This window comes from Dromiciops gliroides, chromosome 5, assembly GCF_019393635.1.
Source record: "Dromiciops gliroides isolate mDroGli1 chromosome 5, mDroGli1.pri, whole genome shotgun sequence".
NCBI lineage: Eukaryota > Metazoa > Chordata > Mammalia > Microbiotheria > Microbiotheriidae > Dromiciops > Dromiciops gliroides.
In genome coordinates, this window is record NC_057865.1 from 138,267,642 (window position 1) to 138,289,707 (window position 22,066).

General features: G+C 38.7%; 1 protein-coding gene across 7 annotated transcripts in view; it reads left to right on the forward strand.

The window, feature by feature from the left end:
- The window catches only part of DOCK4 (dedicator of cytokinesis 4), a 572,917-nt gene that overhangs the window by 363,634 nt on the left and 187,217 nt on the right, over nucleotides 1-22,066 (forward strand). For all 7 annotated transcript variants that reach the window (XM_043965823.1, XM_043965817.1, XM_043965820.1 and 4 more), the window contains 2 exons: nucleotides 14,740-14,864; nucleotides 16,507-16,669. In XM_043965823.1, the coding sequence (XP_043821758.1) occupies nucleotides 14,740-14,864; nucleotides 16,507-16,669 (288 nt within the window). The remainder of the gene's footprint in view (nucleotides 1-14,739; nucleotides 14,865-16,506; nucleotides 16,670-22,066) is intronic.

Below are 22,066 nucleotides of genomic sequence, written 5' to 3' on the forward strand. Positions count from 1 at the left end.
CTTCTCATGGGGAGATAGGCACAAAGCAAGTGGCTCAGAGGTACCAATCTCCTCAAGCAGGAGAATGGCAGATACTTTTATAGGACTGATGGTGGGAGGGATGACCATTTGACTGTGGAAAGTTCCTTTAGTGAGGGAGGACCATCCCCCACTGGTGGTAGCTGGGGGAATTGGATGTGGAGTGGAGGACCATCCCCCACTGGTAGTGACTAGAGGAATTGGGTGAGGGGTGGCTACGGATTCCTCTTCCGGATACAAAGGCCACAGCCACACCCAAATTTATCTCCCCAGGGTAAGGGAGACCAGAATGAAGGGTGGGAACCCGAAGCTAGCTCAGTCCGATTTGGTTCCACTCTAGGTGTTATCTGTCCTCTGGTTTAGTTTCTCAAGGAGAAGGTTCCCTGATGTGCCCCAGAGAACTTCTGGGGTGCTCTGCACCCCATGACATCACTTAACCCCAATTGTCTCACTAAAAAACAAAAACAAAGACAAACAAAACAAAAAGAAGTCTTGCTTCCTTCCTGTTAAACTTCTCTGACCACACAGCTCGGTATAAATGCTAATAATTGAGTCTGTGTTGCCCTAAGCACTACTTAACATTTTGTTTCTAAAGGCTTTTGCCAGTTGCAGGATATAAAATAAACCCATATAAATCATCAGCATTTCTGTATATGACTAACAAAGTCCAGCAGCAAGAGATAGAGAAATTCCATTTAAAATAACTATAGAAAATCTAATGGCTTTTGCCACTCAGAAGTCTATGAATAATTTCAAAGATCATACTAAGGATTCTTAGAAATTTAGTGTTGAAAGGAACCCTTAAACATCATCTGGTCCTTCCTCATTGCTTTATTCTTTACCTTTTTTTTTTTTTTGGTGAGGCAATTGGGGTTAAGCGACTTGCCCAGGGTCACACAGCTAGTGAGTGTCAATGTTCTGAGGCCGGATTTGAACTCAGGTCCTCCTGATTCCAGGGCCAGTGCTCTGTCCACTGTGCCACCTAGCTGCCCCTCATTGCTTTATTCTTTTTTTTTAAAATAAAATAAAGTATTTTATTTTTTTTCTGTTACATGTAAAGATAGTTCTCATCTTTTGTTTATACAAGCTTTACAATTTCAGATTTTTCCCCCTCCCCTAGACAGCAGGTAATCTGATATAGGTTTTATATATATACACACACACACACACACACACACATATATATATATATATACACACACATATATATACATATATACACATAATAACATTAATCCTATTTCTGCATTAGTCCATGTTATAAGAGAAAAAATCAGAGCACTGATGAAAAACCTCAAATGGAAAAAAAACAACAGCACCAAAAACAAAAGAAATAGTATAGTTCATTCAGCATCTATACTCCACAGTTCTTTTTTTTTTTTCTTGGATTTGGAGATCCTCTTCCATCATGAGTTCCCTGGAACTCTTCTGTACCATTGCTCATTGCTTTATTCTTGAAGAAATGAGGCCCAGTGTTTTACATAGTGGGCCATAGTGATACCTTTAGAATCCCCCAGGCACTAAGATTGCATGGTACATGGGATGTTACTTCAATAAAAGTCTTGTTTCCTACTCATATAAGAAATGGATTCAAATTTATAAGGAGTCATTTCCTTGTTAACAAATGGTCAAAATATGTAAATAGGTAATTTGCAAAAGGAAGAAATCTAGTCTATCCACATCCATAGGAAAAAAAAAACACTACAAATCACAAGTAATTAGAGATAATGCAGATTAAAACAATGGCTAGATTCCATGTCATACCCATCAGATTGGCAAAGTTGACACACACCAGAAAAAAATGGTTAATGACAAATGTTGCAGAAACTGAGAGGAAGCAAGCATATTAAGTGTACTCATGTTTGGTGGAACTGTGAATTGGTTCATCCATTATCCAGAGCAACTTTGAACTGTGCTCCCCATGACACTAAACTGCCTATATCCTTTGACTATGAAGCCTATACCCCAAAAGAGCAAAGAAAGAGGTAAAGGACTGGTTTGATTTAACAATTAGTAGTCTTTCAAGAATGAGGGCTTAGGGGGCAGCTAGGTGGTACAGTGGATAGGGCACTGGCCCTGGACTAGCTGTGTGACCCTGGGCAAGTCACTTAACCCCAATTGCCTCACCAAAAAAGAAAAAAAAAAGAAGAAATGAAGAAAGAACCAGTTTCAGAGAAACCTGGGAACAATGCAAACTGATGCAGAGTGAAGTGAACAGAACCAGGAGAACAACTTGGATAGTAAAGAACATTGTAAATACAAGTAACTTTCAAAGATGGAAGAACTATGATCAAAGTAGTGACTAGCCATGATTCCAAAGGAATGATGATAAAGTAAAGCAAGCTGCCTAGCTCCTTCTGACAGGGAAGTGGTGAATTCAAGGTGCGGACTGAGACATCTATATATATTCATAAAATACAGCTTTCCCCTATCTCCTCCTCCAAAATAAATTAAGAAATAAAAAGGAAAGAGTCAGGATACCACACTATTATTTACTAACTCGCATATCAGGTATCTAGAAACTTACTGATGTGTATTTTTCCCTGGGACAGGTGCTACTACTAAAAAGATAGCAGATTTGCAGTCAGAAAACCTGGATTTGAATTCTCAGTCTGTTACTTTTCTACCTGTGTGACCCTGGGCAAGTTCCTTGTGCACACAGAACCTGAGTGTTCTTATTGTTAAATTCAGGGCATTGTATACCTCTAACCTCTGAGTCCCTTCCTAGTTTTAAATGTATATTCCTGTGATCTTGTTATCATTATCATTATTACAATGATCATTATTATTATTATTATTTGGTTTGGTTCTCTGAAACAAATTACTAGTTGAGTGCAAACACCAGAAGACAGTTCTGTTTTAGAAAGGTTAAAAAATCGGAGGGTCCAGATTTTGGCATTGGTAGGGGTGTTAAGGCCTAGGTGGTGTAGGTGGAGGAGGGAAGATTATTTTAGGCTTTGAGTAGACAGAATGTTAGGAAAGTAACATCTCCCATCTTTCCTTAAAGGCAAAGGTGAAATTCACCTGCTTACATCAAAATTCCTACGTTGAAATATTTTGAATATCAGCATGGCAGGAAGATTCTTTTCCTACTAAGGCTACCTTTCCATTATGTAATAAGCTTATTGTGTTTCTTCTCCTAATTACCTAGTTAGCTTTCTTTTTGCTATTTGGGCTCGTGCGTTCTCTTCAACACCACTCTCACATGTTGATTTTAATTAGTGCTCAGTTCAACTTTGTCCTCCTGAATGTTTTGGCAAAAATATGTCACTTTGCAGTAGTGGCAAATAACAAGTTGTGAAACTCCTAGGAAGAAACATATGGAGGACAGCACCAGGAGCATGATCTCATCACTGATGTTTTCCTTTGAAAGAAATCCTGTTTTGATTCCTTTTTTAAAAGATTGAAGCTTTCTAACAGGTCTAACAGGTCTTCCCAACTGCATTCTCTCCTCCCTTTAAAAATCCTCTCAATAAAACTGTCAGAAGAGAGTTTATATGTGAATCTAGTCTGGTAACTCCTATTATAAGAAATCTCCAGTGGTTTCCCATTCAGGCATGAGTGAAGTTTGGGTTCCTTCATCTGTCATTCAAGGCCTTCAGCAATTCTGAAAGCTTGCTCCTTTCCCCCTTTTATCCCTATTATCTCCTCTCCATGCACTCTGCACCATAGCTAACCTGGACTATTCTCCACCCCCAAATAGCCGATGGTTTCCTTACTCTGTGCTTCTTGTTAGGGATCTTATAGTGGAGGTTAATTTCATGTAGAAGTTGACTACCTGTCTACTGAAGTCCTTTTCAACTCACAGATTTTATGTGCTTTTTGCTCCCATGGTAAGCCTCAACAACCTTTCCTAATTCTTCTTTACATGTTGGAGTCTTACCTATCTTTAAAAACCCAATTAAAATGATATCTCTTTCTTTTATGAGCTTTCCCTTATTTCTGCTTTTGGTAATGGTCTCTCACTCCTCTCCCCATTCCCTACCCAGTCTTATATAATACTTGGTTTTACACTTTTCTCAAGTACTTGCTGTTTGTTTTGCACTCCAATGATCTCTCTATGTGCCTTATCTCACTGGTGTGTTTGCAAGACTATGGTTCAATTCCTGACTCTACTATTTATAATTTCTGGAACTATGAAGTCACTTCATATGTTTCATCCTTGGTTTTTTCATTTGTTAAGTGAGGAGATTGTAGTAAACAGGTTTTAAAGCTCCCTTCTGAGCCTAAATTCTATGATCCTATAATCAACAATTTGTTACAGACAATTGAACAGATATACTTTCAGGAGGATGTTGCCCTGATGTTCTTCTACTGAATTTGGTGACAAGGAGAGCCCACTTCTGTACCAGTTGTTTCTTTATCTCAGGTATTTTCAGTTCTAGGCAATCAACAAGCATTTATTAAGTACTTACTATGTGTCAAGTGCAAAGGATATATGGAGTCCCAATCTGAGGGAGAATGAAAGAGATAGACAGGGTATGGTCTAAGTAGTGAGGGAGCTGGAGAAGGGAGAAAATTTAATTCATACTAGGAAATGTAGAATTTGAGGAAAGTTCTTAACTTAAAATAAATTTTAAAATCCTTTAAAATAATATCTATAAATTGACAGTGTAATTTTTAACAGTGACCCTAAAGATGTAAGATATAAGAATTCTATAAAAAAAGATGGAAGTAGATTCCTTCTCTTAGGCCCAAATAGATTTTTCTTGGCACAAGGCCAAGTATATTCCCTACTGAGTAGCAGATAGAGTAAAAGGGAGAGGGAGATGGACTGAAATTTGTTCTTCTTCCAAGAAGGTAGTGAGAAAAATACAAGCGACAAGCAGGACTGCTCATCAATGAGCTGCCAGGAAGGTCATCTCCGAAGAAGATAAAAGAGTGGAACTTCTCAGCCTTCCAAGAATATCAAGAGCCTTCCAGATAAAAACCTCAGAAAACCTGTGTGTTGTTCTATCTGCTCCTTCCAGGGTAGTTAGCACATGTCATTTCTTATGCTTTCTTTTTTCCCATTTGGAAAGAGTTTATTTTAGTTTAGACAAATGTGTTTCTCTTTAGTGCATTAGAGCATTTAAAAAAGAGAGATGTTATTGATGGCTTTGTCTTTAAAAAGACAGTGAGAGAGGGAGGCATGGTGCAAGGAGATTTGGCCTTAGAGGCAGAAGAGCTCAATTCAGATTTTCTGACAGATACTGGCCTTGTGACCATGGACAAGTCACTCAGACCATTACTTCTCAAACCTTTGGTCTTGGGAACCCTTTATGCCCTTAAAAATTATTGGAGACTCCCCCCAAAAAAACTTTTGTTTATGTAATTTATATCTATCAATATTTACTGCATTAGAAATTTAAATTAATGATATTCTAAAATATTCACCAATTCATTAAAAATAACAAATTCATTGTGTATTAGTATAAATAACATTTTTATGAAAAATAACCATTTTCCTAACCAAAAATTAGTAATGAGTCATATTTTTACATATTTTATAAATCAAATATTTGGCTTAATAGGAGACAGCTGGTTACTAATATCTTTTTCTGCATTTAATCTGTTGCAATATTCTATTTTGGTTGTTAAATATGAAAAAAAATCTGGCCTCATACAGAAAAAAAGAATTTAACGCATAAATATTGTCTTAGTATTGTCATGAAAATAGTTTTGACCTGGTGGAACCCCTGTGGAGGTCTCTGGGATCCCCAAGAACCTGAGGATCACACTTTGGGAATCACTATGTTAGGCATTAGTGTCCAGAAAAGCAGCAGATAAAGCATTGAAGCTCCAGTCAGGAAGTTCTTAGTTGAGTTACGACACAACAGCTGGGAGATCCTAGCAAATAACTTCTTTTAAGTCAACCACTTAATTTCTGTCTACCTCAGTTTCCTCATCTCTGACTTGGCAACAATAGTAGTACCTACCTCCCAGGGGTTTTGTGAGGACAAAATGAGATATGTATAAAGTGCTTGGCACCCCTATTATTATGAGGCAGCTAGGTAGCAGGACTAAGAAGAGTCAGGAAGACCTCAGTTCAAATGAGATAATATTTCTAAAGCTCTTTGAAAATCTTAAAGTGCTGTATAAATGTTATTATTGTTGTTTGTTACTTTAGGCAAATCTAGTCTTTTTTTTTTTTAGTGAGGCAATTGGAGTTAAGTGACTTGCCCAGGGTCACACAGCTAGTAAGTGTTAAGTGTCTGAGGCCAGATTTGAACTCAGGTCCTCCTGACTCCAGGGCCAGTGTTCTATCCACTGTGCCACCTAGCTGCCCCTGCAAATCTAGTCTTGCAGAGAACATGCCTCAGTGCATCGGTAGGGGCTCCCTCCTATCATCGTAGTCACAGGGTCAATCCCTCTCCCTGTTTTGTCTTGACATCACTTATTTCAAACCTCACCTCAATCTAGATTGAACCCTCTCTACTGGTAAAGAAACAACATCCGATAATGTATGCAGTGTGTTTTCCTGTTTCAGCTCCTTCTTGCTAAATCTGTGCTTATTCTCCAACTCTTCACCTTGAGGGCTGGAGATGACATGATACCTCTGAAATGGAAAGCTCTTATTCCCTTCATATCTTCCCTGCTTAGCCGAGAGCTTGGCATGTAGTAAGCACTTAGTAAGGATTGTTTGTCTTTCATTTTCAAAGAGGATCATGACATCGGGTAGGTGATGTCATGACTTGCAGTGAATTGGATTTAAGTGAGAGAGGTCCAAGTCACCAGCCTCAATCTCTCCTTTAGAGACATCTAGGTCCAGTGGCAAGATATACATCAGCATGACTGGAGATGGCCCTGCACCTTTGAGGCAGTTGGCATTAAGTGACTTGCCCAGGGTCAAACAGCTAATAAGTGTCAAGTGTCTGAGGTTGGATTTTAACTCAGGCCTTCCTGACTCTAGGGTCAATGTTCTATCCACTGAGCCACCTAGCTGCCTGCCTTGGAGGGGTACCTTTTCACAGGACTTGGGACAAAACAGCTTCTAATAAGGGGAACAGAGGTATCTTCTCAATCTAATTACAAGGCTTTGTACTACCCCCTTCCCTGAGACCTGTTATACTGACCAAATAATGCTCCTTTCCATATTCCAAATAGCTAGAAAGGTAACTTGGTATCAAATATACTGTTGCCATTGATAAGGAAGGCCACATATTTAGGCTCCTTAACAGAGGGTGATAGGAGTTGAGTTTTCTTTAAACTTTGCATCTCTCCTAGGCTACATTACACAGAGTAGATACTCATTAAACACTTCTCATTGAATTCAAACCTTGAATTGAAGCTGATGAAAGATAAAGTATCAGTAAAGGGTATGGGCAAGAGTAAGACAGAACAGATGTAACCCTGGTGCCCAGTGAATGTTTTCGTTGTAAAGTTTTGAGTTTCAAATTCTATCCCTCTTTCTCCCCTCCCTGAAGTGGTAAGCAATCAGATACATAGGTTACACATGTTCAATTATCTGATACAGCTCAATATCCAACAGATGTTAAACCCCCTACTGTGAGGCTTTCTGCACTTTGGCTATATCCTCCCTGGAGTATTTATGGGAGAACATGGATAAGTATGGCACAGGGTCACAGGACTTGGATGAGTTTCAGTTGGCGCCATGCATTGGAGGGAATGTGTCATCATATTGATTAAGTCACAAATCCCTTGAAGGATGGAAGTGAAAATGGCTAGTAAAATGGTAAAGTACTATCACAGGCACATATAAAATCAGCTACTGAGATTTAAAAAGTGACTCAAATTTGTAATTCATGGAAATGAATTTGTAATCCCCTCAGTTTAGGAGGGTCTTCCAGTGATGCAGATGTCTGTTATCCCATAAATCCACCCAATGTACAAGTAACTTGTGGCTTACATGTTGTAGCCTCGTCACCACTTCCATGAGCCTTTCCATTGCCCTCTGTGTGATACTCATTTTTACTGCTTCACAGGCAGTGATGTGTGAAAAGTTATATCCTAAAAACTTTTTAAAACTACTTGGTTGGAACTTGGAATGCATTGAGTTCAGGCACATTAAGGGGTAGTTTAAGACACAAACCACAGTTTATAACATGTCTCTAGGAAAACTTTTTCCAAAACACAAAGGCAGGAGACCCAGTAGCCCTGCTTATGCATCTCCAGCTTCTGACACTCCTTTCCAGACAGAGCAATAACATCCATAGCAAACTTGGAATAAGAGGGGAGGAAGAAAGACTAGGAAGCATGCATTTATTTAGCTCCTAATGTGTACCAACCAGGCATTGTGTTAAGCGCTTTACAAATATTATCTCCTTGGATCCTCACAATAATCCTGGAATTTAGGTGGTATTATTTTTTTTTCAGGGCAATGAGGGTTAAGTGACTTGCCCAGGGTCACACAGCTAGTAAGTGTCAACTATGTGAGGCTGGATTTGAACTCAGGTCCTCCTGAATCCATGACTGGTGCTTTATCCACTCCACCACCTAGCAGCCCCTTTTAAATGTTGTTATTATCATTCCCATTATATACTTGAGGAAACTGAGGCTGAAAGAGTAATTTGCCTAGGTTAGCATAACTATTAAATGAAGCCAGATTGGAGCTCAAATTCCTGACTCCTGACTTTAAGCCCAGGGCATTTTATGCTGCATAGTCTAGTTGTGACTAGATGGGGTACTATCATTATTTCTTCACCTCTTCTTTTTCCTGCTAAAACCACAATAAACAATCTCTGGCTGGCAAGTGGTGGGAAAAGAAAGTAGTGGTTGAAAGAATACTTCTCACTCTCCTGAGTTTCAGGAGAACTTTTTTCAGTGTAGTTTTGGAGTGATTAAATTTATATGCCCATTTGGGTGGTGCCTGAGATAGGTGCATTTCCAAGGGATAAGTCAGCAGTTCAATACTTCAAAACTTGAACAATCTGTTATTTCATTGGTATAACTATTACCTGTACCAGTACAGAGCATAACCCCACCCCCCCACCCCCCATATGCCATACTAAATTGTTAGTCTAGGCCAGGCCCAATTTAGGCAAGTCCAGTGATTGGGATTAGAATGCAGTGAGATACTTCTGGACCATAAAAACAATAGAAATGTATTTACTAAGAGGAAAGAATAAGGATTCCCTTTCTAATGCTTAAACATAATTCAGACAAAAGGACAACTTGCTTCCATCTGTATATTCAGCACAGTTACTGAAGGCAGAAAAAAGAAAGTTCTTTACTATGAATGGCACTCTTAAATGATTCAACAACAGCATCTCATATAGTTTTATTAATGGAAATGTCGTCCCAGAAAATGTATTTTATGGTCTACTCTGCTGCTGCTGAATCCCGAGGAAAACTGTCCTTTCCATCTAACTTGAAACTGAGACTTCCTATAAATGTTGTCTCCTTGTATTAGAATAGTTAATTCTTGAAGGAAAACAACAGTTTTCTTCTCCTAGTTTAGCAAAGTGCTTTGCATAGAGTAAGTATTTAATGAGTCTTTTAAATTTATTCATTAATTCAAAGAATGCATTAATATTTAATACATAGTTTACCTACCTCAAGGACTATAGGAAAGATGTTAAAACAACCACTTATTGGGTCTACTGTGTGTAGATACTTTGCTAAATGCTTAGGGGAAATAAAAAAATTAGATAAGAAATGCTTTCCATTGTTAGGGACTTTAGAGTCCAGTAAAAGAGATGTGACGCCTATGTAAATCGCTTTTTTATTCATTGTACAGTTAACAAAAGGAGGAGTTGTTGTTGTTGTTGTTTAAACCCTAACACAGTGCAATGGATATAGCCCTGGATGGTATTAGGAAGACCTGAGTTCAAATGTGACCCTGAGCAAGTCGCTTAACCCTGTTTGCCTCAGTTCCTCATCTGTAAAATGAGCTGGAGAGGGAAATAGCAAACCACTCCAGTATCTTTGCCAAGAAAACTCCAAATGGGATCATGAAGAGTTGGATATGACTGAATAACACAAAAACAACATAGTACAGATATTCAGTGTGGCTACAGTGGCTCTTAGCTTCTCTAAACTTACCTCTTTATCTGATTAGTAGGTTAGGATGTGGTAAGCAGAATGCCTCTTGCTCTTACAGGGTGGGACCTTTTAAGCCTCTGGATGACCAGAAAGTCACATCACCACTTCCAGAGGCCACTGCAAGAGATGACTGTTTGAACCTTGGCCTACCCCCTGGCCATACAAGTCTTGACCTTGTGGCCTTTTCCTAATCCATATTAGGGGATTGTGGTGGAATTCCAGTAGATGTTAGTTTTATCACAAGTGCACAAGAAAGGTCCAGAATTTTGTATAAGGGCTTTCAATAAGCAGCATTAGGATCAGGGTAGGGGGGCAGCTAGGTCACACAGTGAATAAAGTACCAGTCCTCAATTCAGGAGGACCAAAGTTCAAATCCAGCCTCAGACACTTGACACTTACTAGCTGTGTGACCCTGGGCAAGTAATTTAACCCTTATTGCCCCACCCCCACCCCCAAAAAAGAAAAAGATCAGGGTAGGGTTTATAGGTAGAGAAGATAATATTTGAGTTGGACTTTCCAGGGTGAATAGGAATTCTGATTTCTTGTGACCCAGAATAAGGGGACAGAATGGTAAGAGGAAGGACATTCCAGGCATATCTTAAGCCAGTCCTTTATGCCATAATATCTGTCCTTGAAGTCCAGATGTGAGTGGAAAATTGTTAGATCAAGAACACCTTCCAACCCAAAATGTAGAAACAACATATGCTAATGCAGTCAGTGCTCAAATTTGTTTATTGAAAGGAGACATATGTATGGATCTTTCAATATCAGGCTAAAAGACAGAATTTTTGTTATTCACAGGAAGTTTTTTTAAAAAGGAACAACTTAAACCACATTTGGAGAAACATTTTTTTTGTTTTTGTTTTTTTTAAATGAGGCAATTGGGGTTAAGTGACTTGCCCAGGGTCACATAGCTAGTAAGTGTCAAGTGTCTGAGACTGTTTTTGAACTCAGGTCCTCCTGAATCCAGGGCTGGTGCTTTATCCACTACACCACCTAGCTGCCCCTTGTGTTGTCATTTTAATTGAAATCTCTCTCCCCCCCCCCCTTCTCTCCCTCCCTCCCTCCCTCTCTCTCTCTCTCTCTCTCTCTCTCTCTCTCTCTCTCTCTCTCTCTCTCATTTCTAAAACAATGCTAATTTTATCTTGGAAACTCACCATGCCTTATTTTCTTGATCTTTTGTCAGGCCCTAGAGTTAGAATTAGGGAGACCAGGGGCAGCTAGGTGGCACAGTGGATAGAGCACCGGCCCTGGAGTCAGGAGTACCTGAGTTCAAATCTGGCCTCAGACACTTAACACTTACTAGTTGTGTGACCCTGGGCAAGTCACTTAACCCCAATTGCCTCACTAAAAAAAAAAAATTAGGAAGACCTGAGTTCAAATCTTACCTCAGACATTTATTTCTGTGACCATGAGAAAGTCACTTAAATTCTCTAGAACACAGTTTCTTCACCTGTAAAATGAAAAAGTTAGACTTGCTGGCCTCTAAATTCCCTTCCAGCTGTAAAGGAATGGTTCTATAACCTTCTACTAATTGTTACCTGAGTTATTGTTGTTGATGTTGTTCCATGACATCCGGGTGATATCATGACTTGCAGTGAATTAGATTTAAGTGAGGGAGGAGCTGTGCAAGGTCACCAAGCTCATGGTCTCCTCCAGAGCTATCTAGATCCAGTGGCAAGATATATATCAGGAGGACTCCAGATGGCCCTGTTTGTTTGAGGGAATTGGAGTTAACAGCTACTAAGTGTCTGAGGTGAAATTTGAATTCAGGCCCTCTCAACCTCAGGGCCTGTGCTCTATCCACTGTGCCTAGTAAAAGCTCCTGTCTAAAGTGGAAGTGAATAGTAATACTTCCTGTTCTCTTCTTTGAAAAATTTTAAATGGAAGGACAAAACCAGTTGAAAAGCGCACAAACACTTTTTGGAAATGACAAATTTCAGGGGAAAGAAAAGTCATTCATTGATTCACAGGGTATTATTTTCAGTTTCCTTTCTGACTGAGTTTGAAAATCTGTTCTCTGACTTTTTTATGTTAGCAATAATGGTTCTCTTCTATATGGTTTATTCTTTTGTATGACATGGTTATTTTCTCGTTTGATGAGCCATCTGCTTCCTGGTCAGCCAGAGTCGTGTTCAAGCCATTGGGGTGGTACAGTTGGGTTTTATTTTGTTGTTGTTGTTGTTGTTGTCAATGAGGATGCCAGAATAAGCTGGATATTCATGAAGAAGGTCAGCAGATTTGTTGGAATGCCCCACAACACTGAAGAACTAGGGGTCATTTCTTTTATCTGTTTGGACAGTAACCGGGATGGTATCTTGTATGATTCTGCCATTTCCCCATCCCTCTTCTCTTTCTTTCTTCCTCTCGCCCCTACAAGCTCTGATGACTTGCTTTTTCATTAGGAAGTTCTTATTAGTAAGGGACAGGCAGGAGGGAGTCTTGCTCATTAAAAGAAAATGTCATTCACACTTGGAATTGCCTTAAATCCAAATAAATGAAATCTTGTCCATCTTTGCCTTAAAATAATTTTGAGTAATACTTTAAAAAAAATTTATGTTAAGAAAAAAAAATCCCCTACTATAATTCTTCTGTGGAACAGGTTAAAGAGCCAGCTTTGGAGTCAAGGAGACCTAGGTTCAATTATTAGCATTGTCATATCTCTGAGCAAATCACTTGACCTCTTAGTGCTTCAGGCAACTCTCTGTAGCTAAAGATTTCATAGAAGATGTGGATCTGGTATTGGTAGAGGCAGTTTCCCACCAAGAGCTCACAGGTCAGGTAAAAAAAAATGACAAACAGAACAGCTGAAATATTATATGAATATATGTCATGTACCCTTCTGTGGTTACTGGGTATCTATGTTTTCCAATGACAGGTTGAGTTGATTAGGAGAGAAAATCAAATATTCAACTTTATTAAATAATCAACTGAAAAATAGTGAGCTTTCTCTCTGTGTCTCTCTGTCTCCCCCCACTTTCTCCCTCCCTTTTTCTTTGCCTCTCCCTTTCCCTCCTTCTCCCCTCTTTCTTCTCCCTCTCCCCCCCACCCAGTAGCATAAATTACTTTGGATTTAGAAATTTTTCTCATTTTATTTTGAGTTTCATGGTACTCAAAGGGTGGGATTGCATGGCAGAATGTTTATTACACCTTTGTACCTGAAGCCTACTCATAGACTGTTAGGACTGGGAGGGATCTTAGGGCTGACCTGGGTCAAATCTTTCATTTTACAGGACAAGAAATGAAGACCCAGCATTCTAGCAGCAATGAGATAATTTTGCCCATGGATTTTTGAAAATATTGAGATTGGGTTTTTTTTTTTAAAAAAAGGTCTGGGGGGCAGCTAGGTGGTGCAGTGGATAAAACACTGGCCTTGGATTCAGGAGGACTGGAGTTAAAATTTGGTCTCAGACACTTGACATTTACTAGCTATGTGACCCTGGGCAAGTCACTTAACTCCAATTGCCTCACCAAAAAAAAGAAAAAAAAGATACAGTTCTCAAGAGTTATAAGTATCTTCTTCCCATGTAGGGATGCAAACATATGGACATATGGTGCAGTGGATAAAGCACCGGCCCTGAAGTCAGGGGGACCGAGTTCAAATCCTACCTCAGACACTTAACACTAACTGTGTGACCCTGGGCAAGTCACTTAACCCTCATTGCCCCGCCCCCCCAAAAAAATTAAAATTAGGGGCAGCTAGGTGGTGCAGTGGATAGAGCACTGGCCCTGGAGTCAGGAGGACCTGAGTTAAAATTTAGCCTCAGACACTTAACACTTACTAGCTGTGTGACCCTGGGCAAGTCATTTAACCCCAATTGCCTCACCAATAAATAAATAAATAAATGAAAATTTTTAAAGGCCTGTTTGTTAAGCAGCTGTTATGTTCAAATTGCTATAATGTAATGAGATTGGTCTTCATACTTCTCATTATTTTAGTCACGCCTTACTAATAGGATTGTGGCATATCCAAAGAATGATGAAATGTGGGAATATTTTTCTAGTCATTTTTAGGTAAAACTGTTGAAGCAGTTCTCAAATGCAAGCCAACCTTTGGAGAACAGTAAAGTATATTGGAAAGAGCACTGGTGTTGGGAGCAGAAGACCCAGTTTTGACACCTATAAATAACTTTGTGACCCTGGGCAAGTCATATGTACTAGTAATTAATAACAATGATAATAGCTAACATTTATATAAGCATATATTATGTGCCAGATTCTCTGCTAAGCTCTTTACAAATATTTTCTCATTGATCCTTACAATAACCCTGAGACATAGATACTATTATTACCCCCTTTTATAAATGAGTAAGTATCTGAGGCTACTTTTGAACTCAAATCTTCCTGACTCCAGGCCTAGTACTTTATGTATTATACCACTAGCTGCCTCTATGAGATATTTGTTGAATTAAATTAAATTTTGTAGATGAGGAAATTGAACCCCAGATTGGTGGCTATTTTTTCAAAATTGCACAACTAATTTGTCATAATAACAAGGTGTTTTTTTGTTTGTGGTTTTTTTTTTTGTAGTAAAACACTATATAAATGTTAGGTATTATTATTTGAAGGGAAGGAATGGCTAGATTTTACATCTTTCATAGTTAAAATGAAGCTAGAGTGCCTCCCTATGGTATGATATATGCCAGATTGTGTATCTTAGAGAGAATAAGTAGGAATCCTCATTTCTCTGTGATATCTAACATACTTTTGCTTTGCTTTGTTGTCCATTTTTAATAGGTGAAATGAGGAATGATTTATATATCACCATAGAAAGGGGGGAGTTTGAGAAAGGAGGGAAGAGTGTGGCCAGGAATGTGGAAGTGACCATGTATATCATTGACAGTAATGGCCAGAACTTAAAGGTATGATGTTACTTCTCTCCCCCCTCCCCCGCCCCCGTTTCCTTTTTTTTTCAAACTGATTTCATTCTCATTGCTTTGAATTAATCTCAATTTTTAAATTCATAAAAAAGGGTTAAAATAAGATTTCTTCCTTAATTTACCTTCACAATTAGATATTGAATAATTGTTTTATTCATGTTATTAAGTTTCAATGTATGTAGCATTTATTTCTTAAATATGCCTTCTTTTTAGTTATGGAGGGGCATGAATTTCCTCTCTCCCTGACCCCATTTTGTTTTCTTATGGTTATCATGGATAAACATGACTCACCTTTTTAACCCTGGAGGACTATTTTAGACACTCCAAGTTGCTCTTTTGTACTTTTCCCAAATAGATAGGATGAACTCTCTCTTTGTAATATAGAGTTTCTTTAGTGACAGAAACATTTACTTGGACCCTTCAATTAGTCACTGTGTGATTGGAGACTGTAGTTATCTGTTTATATGACTGAACTATTCTAATCCCTTACTAATACCCCAACTGAGATGTATTATCACTTTTTAAGCATCTCCTATAGCATATATAGTTAAGTTCCCAGTCAAATACATTATTGTCTTTTTTTTAACAAAGGTGTTCTTATTGGGAATCTATGTACCTTTGAAACATTTAAAAAAATTTTTTTTTCAAATTTACATGTAGGGGCAGCTAGGTGGTGCAGTAGATAGAGCACCGGCCCTGGAATCCGGAGTACCTGAGTTCAAATTCGGCCTCAGACACTTAACACTTACTACCTGTGTGACCCTGGGCAAGTCACTGAACCCCAATTGCCTCACCAAAAAAAAAAATTTTTTTAATTTACATGTAAAGACAATTTTAAACATTTGTTTATAAAAAATTTTGAGTTCCAAATTTTCTCCTACCCCCCCCCCTTACTTCCTCCCTCCTTGAAGCAATTTGATATAGGTTATACATATTCAATCATGCAAAACATATTTCCATATGAAATTTTTAAAATAATTCTATTTCAATGTAATTAATTTTCTTTGAAATCCCAAGCTTTTAAATAAATTATTGTCAATACAGGTTTGTAGGCTTTACTGACTAAAAGGAGGCAGCTAGGTGACTTTGTGGATTAGAGCACTGAGCCTGGAGTTAGGAAGACCTGAGTTCAAATGTGACCTCAGACACTAGCTGTGTGACCTCCGGCAAATCACTTAGCCTGTGTGTGCCTTAATTCACTGGAGAAAGAAATGGCAAACAACTCCAGTATCTTTGCCAAGAAAAACCCAGGTACAGTACTGGCATGTTATGAACACACCAGTGACATAACTGTACAACTCAACAACCACCACCACGACCAACAACAAACAACAAGCTTTACCAGATTGCCAAAGGGGTCCATGATACTAAAAAGAGTAAGAATGCCAAGGTTAATAGGAATAAACGAGACGTATCTTTTAAAACTGTAAATCTCTGTTAGGTAGGGTTAAGCAAATGCAGCTTGCTAGCTGGTATAGCTGTCTTACCTACAAAGGAAGAAAGTCACTTTACATGAAAGGAAAATGTGAGGTACTGATATACACATAGAGAAAAATAATTGCTCTGTTGATTTCAAAGTAACTTGAAAATGAAGCTGTCTTTAACCTGTGTGTTTCTTTTTTAGGATTTTATCTCTTTTGGCTCTGGTGAGCCACCAGCTAATGAGTTCCACTCCTTTGTACTTTACCACAACAACAGTCCCAGATGGTCCGAACTGCTGAAACTTCCCATTCCTGTGGATAAATTCAGAGGCGCCCATATCCGCTTTGAGTTCCGACATTGTTCCAGTAAGAATTGAGTATAATTAATTATTTTGCCTTGTCTTATCAGGGCAGTCAGCAAAGTGAGTAAACTGAGTGAGATCCCTGAGGTAGGGTAGAACAGAGAGAACAAATATATATATATATATATATATATGTATGTATATATGTATATATGTATGTATGTATGGAAAAGTGGAATGAGTGATACTCCAGAGTCGGGGAATATGAGTTCAAATCTATCTTTAACACTTATTAGCTGCATAACCATGGGCAAGACATACAACTTCTCTGAACTCATTTCCTCTTCTATAAAATGGAGATAATCAGAATCATAGACCTAGAGCTACAAGGCACTTTCAAGGCAATGTGGTTTAACCTCCTCATTTTACTAGGTGTCCCAACCTGATTTGAAATGACTCCTGATTCAACACTCTTTTCACTGAGGTAACTGTATGACTCTGACTATAATAGGACCTAGCTTGCAGGGCTGATATGAGGATGAAATGAGACCAGCTATGTAAAGTGCTTTGCAAACCTTGAAGCACTACATAAATATATGCTATTATTAATAGTAACACGAGACACCTTACAGAAAGAAACAGACAGTATAAAATAACAAAATAACAAGATAGGTATTGTGTAGTTCTTCATAATTTGATAGATGCCAAAGTGCTAATGTAGCAACAGTTATGATTAGTGGACATTAAGAGAGTCAGGGCCTAGCTGGGTAAACTTTGTGTAAGCTTTGTGTAGAGTACAGAGTCTGAGTGTATAGTGAACTTTTCATCAGGAAGAACTGAATTCAAATGCCTTCTTGGAGACTTAGCTGCTGTGTGAGCTCAAGCAAACCTTTTAAAGAAACCCAAGCTCAGTTTACTTTTTGTAAGATGTAAGATGAGGATAACAATACCAGGGGTGTGTTTGTGTGTGTGTGTTTTGTGTGTGTGTGTGTACAGATGCAAACACAAAATTATGATCAATTTTACTTTTGAAAAATAACAAAGGTAGAAAAATTTAAAGACTCATAGTCTTAGAGACAGAACAACAAATTTCTAGATACTTCAGGGATTCTTAACCTGGGAGCCACAGATTCCCAAGAGGTTCATGGATATAGTTTAGGGGGTCCATGAACTTAACAGTTAAAAGCACACATCTTTATTTTCAATAACCTCTCATTAGGATTTAATATTTTCTTTAATTATTTAAAAACATTCTACACAAGGCTCCATATGCTTCACAGGTTTCCATTGGGGTCCATAACATAAAAAAGGTTCAGAACCCCTGATCTATAGGAAAAGAGAGCATCAGCAATAGCGCTTTTTTTGGGGGGGGGCAATGAGGGTTAAATGACTTGCCCAAGGTCATACAGCTAATGTCAAGTGTCTGAGGCCAGATTTGAACTCAGGTCCTCCTGAATCCAGGGCTGGTGCTTTATCCACTATGCCACATAGCTGCCCCAACAGATTCTTTTTTTTTTTTTTTTGCGGGGCAATTGGGGTTAAGTGACTTGCCCAGGGTCACACAGCTAGTAAGTGTTAAGTGTCTGAGGCTGGATTTGAACTCAGGTACTCCTGAATCCAAGGCCGGTGCTCTATCCACTCTGCCACCTAGCTGCCCCCCCAACAGATTCTTTTAATGCTGTTGATATTTATACTTTATCTTCTCTTGTTGTTTATTTGTTTGTTTTTTTCCTATTTTACTCTTTTGGGTCTACTTTGACCTCTCTCACCATTTCTTCTTGGTCTTTTTCACTGTGTCTTCTTTCTCCTGAAACTCCTTAAATGTGGGTTTGCCCCTAAAAATGCCCTTGAATTTTTTTTTTCCCTTAAACCCTGTTTCTTGGTGATAATTTTCTATTCCATTAACTTCATTATCTTCTCTATGTAAATGACTCTGAACACTATATGTCCATTCAAAACATCTCTCCTGAGCCCCAGTCTTATATATCTAGCTATTTATTTGGTATCCTCACCCTGATATTCTACTGGCATTCAAATCTCTCTATCTGTAAACTTGAGCAAACACTTCACACAATCTCAGAGCACATCCAAAGAAATAAAACTGGTTAGCTTTAACTACTATTTTCAAGATTTCTCTAGAGTCTTACTCCATAAAAGGAGACTAAGAGTATGATAAACTGTGGCATAGCCTTTGGAGCCCTAGATTTGAAGCCAGGAAGACCCATGTTGGATTTCTTTCTCAGAAACTTATTAGTCGTGTGACCCTAAATTTAATCACATGCTCTGCCAATTGTGCGTAATGATAGCACGTAAGTAACAAAGTTGTGTGGAACAAATCAGATAACATATGTAAAACACTTTGCAAACCTTAAAGCACTGTATGATGTGAGTTATGATGGCAGTGGTAAGGGCAGCAATGATGAGGATTATAAAAGGAAAACCGTGTATCACTTGTCTTTGGTTAAGGAAGATCCTTATGTAGTTCAGTTCATCAAAGATTTATTAGGTGCCTGTTGCTTGCAAGTCTGCAAGGTGTTATGGCTATAGAGATAATATTGAAAAAAAGTTCCTGCTCTCAAGGACCCTTCATTCTCCTGAGGAAGCCCAGGTAGCAGTTTATACCAATTAGTAACCAGAGTGTACCAACAACAGGAGGAATCAAGGGAGATTTGGGGAAGATGAGGATTGTAAGAGGCAGAAATGAGAAGGGGAGGGCATTACAGGCATTAGACAGCAGCATATGGATATAGAAATATACAGAAGTAGAAGATGAAGTTTCAAGTTTGGGAAAAGGAAGAAAACTCATTATCTTTCACCCCAGATCTTTCCTTCTTCCTAATTTCTCTTTTACTATTGAGAGTACTATCACCTTTCCCATCACCCAAACTCATAACCTTAATGTCAGCTGACATTCCCTTGGGTAGAGAAGGGATTCTGGCCATCCAATCCCATGCTATTTCTCCTTTCACAACATCTTTCTTATTCCCTTTTTACCACTCACACAACCATCTCTTAATTCAGGTCTATATCATCTCATCTGGACCGATACAGTAATCTATTTGGTCTCTCTGCCTCAAACCTCTCTCCTCTCCAATACATCTTCTATTTAGTTGCTAAAGTGCTGGGGCTGCTAGGTGGTGTAGTGGATAGAACACAGAAGTCCTGGAAAGAGGAAGACTCTTCTCCCAGAGTTCAAATCTGGCCTCAGATACTTACTAGCTGTGTGACCAATGGCAAGGTCTGACTACATCACTCTTCCTCTCAGTAAATTCCAGTGGCTCCTTATCAGCTCTAGACTCAAATAAAAAAAGTCCTCTCTTTGGCATTCAAAGCCAAACATAACATGGTACCTGACTAACTTTTTATTTTTCTTACATTATACTCCTCTACTTAATGAACAAGTTACAGTGCCTTCTTCCTGTTCCTTTTTATGCTATTCCATTTTCTGTCCCCGTGCCTGGAATTCTCCTCCTTTGCACCTCTATCTCTTAGGATCCCTGGATTTCTTTAAGACAACTCAAATCCCACCTCCTTCAGGAAGTCCTTTTTGGTCTCCTCTATGATTGTTTACATCTTCCCTCTATGTATCTTATTTACATGTCTCTCTTATTAGAATGTGAACTTCTTGAGTAGGGGAATGACATGGTATCCTGTTGCCCCTCACCTGACAGCTCACTGCAGTTGTAGAAAGATTGGGGGGGGGTAGTCCCTTCTATATCTGAACCCAGTTTCTGCTCAACACTTCCTGACTATTTTAGTTCTACAGACAAGTAGATTTCATCATCACATAATACCAACCCCTTGGTATTCCAAAATTTCAAAACAAGCTTCAAAAGTTCCACACTTTAGATTGGAACCAGGCAGAGAATATCTTGACACCTTCTGTAGAACCCACCAGGAAGAACTCCATCCTTAACCACTTACCCTTTCAACAGTTTTGGCTAACCACCACCACCACCACCACCACCACCTCTACCATTCTCCGTTTTTAGGCATACTTTTTTTTTTTTAGGGCAATGAAGGTTAAGTGACTTGCCCAAGGTCACACAGCTAGTGAGTGTCAAGTGTCTGAGACTGGATTTGAACTCAGGTCCTTCTGAATCCAGGGCAGGTGCTTTATCCACTGTGCCACCTAGCTGCGCCCCCCCGCCCCCCACCCCCAGCATACACTTCTGATAGCCACTGAAGGAACTCATATCCTAGTGCTGATGGGGGCCAATACATAGTCATATTTTCTAATATACCCTACTGTGGATATGTTTATTATATTCCAAACCTCTTTTCAATCCCCTGTCCCCTCCTACCAGCAGATGTCTTTGCCTCCTGCTTTCCTAAGAAATTTCAAGTTATTCATTGTGAATTCAATCATATTCCTTTCTCCACCCCTTAAAACTCTGTTTTATCCTTATCCTTATCTCCACTCCTGACTCCAAGGAAGAATTGGCCATTCTCTTTGACTTTCTATTTCTGTTCTCAATTCTATCCCCTCCTATGTTCTTCAGGAGCTTGCCCATCAGTCATTCCCTCTCTGTTTCCATCTCCACTTTCTTTCTAGTTAGGATAACTTTTTCCTCCTGTTTAGGCAGGGGAAAATGCAGGAATGATGCCACAAAGAAGTTTAAAGTGATTCAGAAGTTAGGAAGCTGAATTCAGTTTACTCAAAGGAAAACAAGAGCGCATCTTTACCCCTTGTCCCCTCAGACTGTGCTCATTTATCAAGACCTCGTACAATTGGGCAGAATTATAGTCCTTTTGTTTTCCATGTGTTTGCTTGTTTAATTTTGTTTGTTTCTTTGTTTTAACGAATGGAAGTTAAATATGAGGAAGTCATTTATAACCTTGATGTAATCTCTTTGCTAGCTTTCCTCACTTTGTTATCTTTATTATTTTTTTTAAATCTGGGTCAAATGCATGTCATGAAAGACAAAAATGATAAATGGTAGGACACACTCTTAAAATTACTTCCCAGTAAATCTTTTCCTTCTAAATCAGAAGTTCTATACCTGAAAATATCATTTGACATAGAAATATCTCCCCAGAGAGTTTTACTTTTGTGGATCTGGTTTTTCTTTTTGATGCTGTCTATTTTGAATGGGGGAAATTAGTATTTTGTTTTTTTTTTTTAAATGAAACCTCATTTCACCTTCAGTTTTCTGGCATTTCTTAGTTCAAGAAACCAAAGTCAGCCTACTTAATAGAATTATGCTAAACACTGTGTAATAACTTTTTTTCCCATAAAAGTAGATCACTTGTGTTACTCAAAGTGCAACTCTATGGTTAAATGGGGCAGCTAGATGGTCCAATAGGTAGAGTACCATGTCTGGAATCAGGAAGACTCATCTTCCCAAGTTAAAATCCGGCCTCAGACACTACCTGTGTAACCCTGGGCAAGTCACCTAAATTAATCCCATTTGCCTCATCTGGAAAATGAGCTGGAAAAGGGTATGGTTAACCATTTCAG